This window comes from Carica papaya, chromosome 8 (assembly GCF_054855325.1).
Source record: "Carica papaya isolate Zhongbai chromosome 8, ASM5485532v1, whole genome shotgun sequence".
In the NCBI taxonomy this organism is placed as follows: domain Eukaryota; kingdom Viridiplantae; phylum Streptophyta; class Magnoliopsida; order Brassicales; family Caricaceae; genus Carica; species Carica papaya.
In genome coordinates this window covers 1,285,619-1,290,596 of record NC_142316.1, presented here as the reverse complement: position 1 = coordinate 1,290,596, position 4,978 = coordinate 1,285,619, and the positions used below count along the sequence as shown (strand labels likewise).

Below are 4,978 nucleotides of genomic sequence, written 5' to 3'. Positions count from 1 at the left end.
ATGTAACTAAGAAAATGGAAGAAAAAAATTGTGATCATTCAGGTACAAAAGTTACATCGATCAAATTCTGCAAAATGAGTTAAGTGTTGTTGTTTTGTGTACTCGGATGTTGTGCTTGTCAATGTCAATGTCGTGTTTTTTTTTCATTCTTGAACATGTCGTTAAATTAGTACTAATCTAATCAAATCCGTTGGATTAAAAAGGAGAAATCACAACCTTTGGCAAGTAAAATATTTGTATAATATTTAAACTCGTTGAACCGGTTACAAAAAAAAAAACTTGTTGAGCCAGTCACTCATAATACAACTTCATATGACAATAAATTGGGGAGCCTATATACAAAATAATTTAGAGTCAAATACCATCATTTTAATTCTTTTATATATAATTTATTCTGTTGAGAAATCTCATTCTAATCCCCGGTAATTCATAATTGGTACTTGTTTTATTATTTATTGGTTACTACAGCGTCTCAATTATATACTTGTTTTCTATATATAAATTATTTAAATTCAATATGTTCTAATTTTATATGATTAATTCTATCTTAGTTTTTCTTCCTTCTACGTACAATGATGTACCAAACAATATAGTATAAATTAAATAATATATTAAACTTTAGCAACAAGTAAAAAGGCTTATATCAAATGCTTTACTTGTATGTGTAAATTGAAGTATAGAATATCGTTTTCTTTAAACTCAAGAAAAGTATAGTTAGTGGATTATATAAGTCGAACTCTCTCACTGAAATAAAATCATAGAATATAAGAAAAAAGGTCAAGTAAGGATTGCATAATATATCAATTTTTCAATTGTTTGTTCCCAAGCTAACCTAGTTATTTTTTCTTTATATAGGTTCTGCGTGGAGGATATATACACATATATATATTATGGATACTCAAGTGTTTGAAGTTAAAGCAGTAGCAATGAAAATGGAAAAAGAATATATTGATCATTCAGATGAAGAGGATTATGTGTACGATGCTGATTCTGGTCATAGTATTTCTGTTAGGGATACTACTGGCTCCCATGATTTTGGTCATAGTATTTCTGTTAGAGATACTACTGGCTCCCAAACTACAACTTTTGGAGATCGTAATTTGTCAGATTCAAGAATTACTGATAGTTACAATAAAGTACTCACTAAAAAATATAGTTACAAGTACATTCATCAAACAGAAACTTTATCTGGTAATTCTCTTTCCTCACTTCTTTTATTCTAAATATAGATTTATATATATATATGTGTGTGTATACAGGTTTTGGTGAATTAATTAAGTAATTCTTCTTCAGGACTTTTGAAACACATAAGAGATCAGCCACCGCGTCACTACGTATTCAAAATAAATAATTTTTCATCATTATTGGAGTCACAAGTGAAAAAAGTTGAATCAGGTGTCTTCCTTGTAGGAGGTTATAAATGGCGTGTTATATTTTATATATCATCTTTTATAATTAGTGAGTTACTACACATGTATGTATATGCATATTAAACATTTACATATAAGCTATTTCTAAACATTAATACCATAAGTTATTTATTATATATAATGTGTATATATATATATATATGTCAATATGATGATGAAATAGTAAATTGATTAGGAAGTTGATTCTGTACCCGAATGGAAATGAAAAGGCAGGAGGGGAAAACCACATCTCCCTCTACTTGGCAATGGAAGATACAATTTCCTTACCTCCTACGTTTGAAGTCAATGTTGATCTGAGAGTTTTTGTCTCAGAGCAATTACAAGGGAAGTTTCTTGCAGTCCAAGGTAACTTCATTAAATAATGTTTTTCCTTTTTAATATATATATATATATAAATTTTTTAATGAATGTCTTTAATTATTTTTTCAAATTACTTGCACATTAATAAAGATTTTTAATAACTTTTCATACATAATTTAATTTGTATGCAGATGCTAAACGACCGATGAGAGTTTTTAACAGAAGTCGAACAGTATTGGGGTTTGCAAAATTTCTTTCTCTTGAAAATTTTAAAGAGGAAAATAATGGATATCTTTTTGAGGATTCTTGTGTATTTGGCGTAGAGGTTTTTGTTGCTAAATCAACTCGAGAATACGATAATCTTTTTGTTAAAGATAATTCAGTTCAGATATCTCGTTTGAAGTCTCAAGGATACTATACTAACATCTCTAATGCTCTTGTCACTAAAACGAAAAAAGAGTAAGTGATTGTACAAGTAAACTATATATACTTCCAGTTCATATATAATCCCTTCTAATTATGGAATTAATTGATGTTTAATGATAAATAGTTATCTTTTTTCATTATAGGAAATTGATAGCTCCTATTTCACAAGATTCCTCTTTGCAATTAAATCAAAGTGAAGGTATATATAATTGATAAATGAAGCTCTTAAACAATACATTAAAATACACCTTAATATAAGTAGGAGTAGTTTATAAGTACCAAGTATTTACTATGGGAAAATAGTTTGCAATTTTCTTTTTTGTTTTGTTGAGATTGAAAGCTGATTTTATATTCATACTTTCAGGAATTTTAAGAACCACAAGAGATTTTCCACCGGCTCATATATTCGAAACAAAATCATTCTCATTGCTTTGCAAAGACAATATCCAAAGACATGAATTTGACACTTTTGAAGCTGGAGGTTTAAACTGGTATTCTAGATATATATGTGTATATATATTATATATATAGTTGTAAATAATCTTATAATTTTTTTCTAAATTGCAGGAGGTTATGTCTTTATCCTGAAGGATGTAAGGAAAGAAATGGAAGTGGTTATATTTCTCTTTACTTGGAAATTTTAAAGGAAGGAACATTTCCTTCTGGGTGGGAGGTGAATGTGAACTTTAAAATGTTTGTTTTTGACCAAATAAGAAACAAGTACCACATTTTCCAAGGTATCTTTTCTCACATAAAATTAATTCATATATATATGTACATACATACACAATAAAAATGCATTAAAATGTTTAAATTAATACATACAGATGCTGATGGGGTTCCAAAGTGCTTCAATGGAATCACGAAAGAATTGGGTTTTACTCATTTAGTCTCCCAGAAGACATTCAATGATCCTCATAGTGGATTTCTTGTTAACGATCGTTGTCTATTTGGTCTAGAGATATTTATTATTAGGCATATGTGCAACAAAGATATTATGACAAAAGATCCTGCTAATTGCAGCACATACACTTGGCCGATTTACAACTTTAGCACATTAAACTCGAAAATATATGAGTCCGAGACTTTCACCATATGTGGAAGAAAATGGTATGTATGTTATATAATATCTATATATGTATGTATAAGTATTTATTGCTCTTACAGTTAATGAGTTTGCCAAAATTAATAGTATATTGGTCGAGTGATTAAAATTTTTATATTTTATTTAAAAATTATGAATTCAAGTATCATTGAGAACGTAGAATTTTTTATTTTACGGGTATATATGTATGTATAAGTATTTATTGCTCTTACAGTTAATGAGTTTGCCAAAATTAATAGTATATTAGTCGAGTGATTAAAATTTTTATATTTTATTTAAAAATTATGAATTCAAGTATCATTGAGAACGTAGAATTTTTTATTTTACGGGTATTTTATAGATTGACAGTGATTGCTTTATAATGTTTAATTCAGTGGGACTAAAGATTTAGCTCAATGATGTGTTTATGAGATTATATTGATCTTGTTGAACTTAATCTTAGGGAACCAATTAGTTTTTGAGTGAAAAGAACATTTCGAGCAATTAGGTTCCTTCAGTTAGGATAGCCACAAAAGTTTAAAAACTTTCAATTTTTTTTTTAAAAATAAACTAAATTTGCTAAAATTAAATCTTGTTAGTTAATTTATATAATCTATTATTTCAGGCACTTAGCAATTTATCCAAAAGGAGATACGAAAGAAGTAGCTGACAAATGGCTCTCAATCTACTTATACTTAGTTAACGCAAAATCCTTACCTTTGAAGCAGGAATATAAGATAAAGTGCAATTTTCGAATAAGAGATCAAGTCACTAGTAACCATTTTCAGATGTCATGTAAGTTCAAACTTTCACATATACATTTGATCGCATAGTTTTTTTTTTCAGTTGCAAGTTCATTATTTTTCAACTTCACACTTTTCTAAAAGAAATTTCTAATATTATTTTTTAAATCTATTTGGGTTTCAGTGACTAATACATTTAGATACCCTCCATGGAAGGCTTGGGGTTTTTCAAAATTTATTTCATTAGTAGATCTACTCAATGAATCAAAAGGTTATATTCGCGAAGATACCTTAATAATCGAGGTGATATTTACTTCCATAGTTATGCAAGATATTTTGTTGGAAATTTAGATTCTTGATTATATATATATATATATATATATATTTAATGGACAATGTACTACCAAAATATCATATCCTTCAGTTATGTTTATGAGAATTTTATTTTAATTATGTTGTAGACTAAGTTGAATGAATGTAAAATTATTTATTCATATAAGAACTAAAAATTTACAACTGAGAAGAAGATATTAGTTCATTGATAACTGTAATGACAAGATTGGTCGGGTGTTCATTCAACTATATATATAGCAAAATTGAGTGAATTATAATTGAAAAGTATGAGCAAAGACATCCCAAAATCGGGACCAAAATGGCACAATAAGGGTGTCTCACAACTTCGAGTAATTAGATGACAAAGACTCGTTGAAAATTTAATTATTTTTTGTGAAATCTTAAGAGAGTTGTTAATTTATTTGAGGTAGAATTAAAAATTCAAAACCCATATTTGTCATTTTTAAAGAAAAATGTTGGAAATAATCTCAAGTAGAAATGTGTGAGGCATCTATTACGAACATGATAATATACATCAATAATCTTCGAGAGTTGTTATTGATTTTTTTGAGGTGTAATTAGATATCAAACACACAATCATCGACCTTAAAGAAATTAAGGTCGAAAATGTCTTAGGTGGAAAGGTGTGGGACACACATTAT

The 4,978-nt window shown here is 27.9% G+C and overlaps 1 protein-coding gene across 1 annotated transcript; it reads left to right on the top strand.

Moving 5' to 3' along the window:
- The first annotated feature begins 754 nt into the window (after nt 1-754).
- On the top strand, nt 755-4,978 carry LOC110825407 (uncharacterized). Its single transcript, XM_088209724.1, has 10 exons — nt 755-1,191; nt 1,294-1,492; nt 1,594-1,775; nt 1,922-2,189; nt 2,300-2,355; nt 2,521-2,647; nt 2,724-2,893; nt 2,984-3,266; nt 3,866-4,035; nt 4,168-4,978. The coding sequence occupies exons 1-10, from the start codon at nt 891-893 to the stop codon at nt 4,332-4,334; spliced, it is 1,923 nt and encodes a 640-aa protein (XP_088065850.1). The 5' UTR covers nt 755-890; the 3' UTR covers nt 4,335-4,978.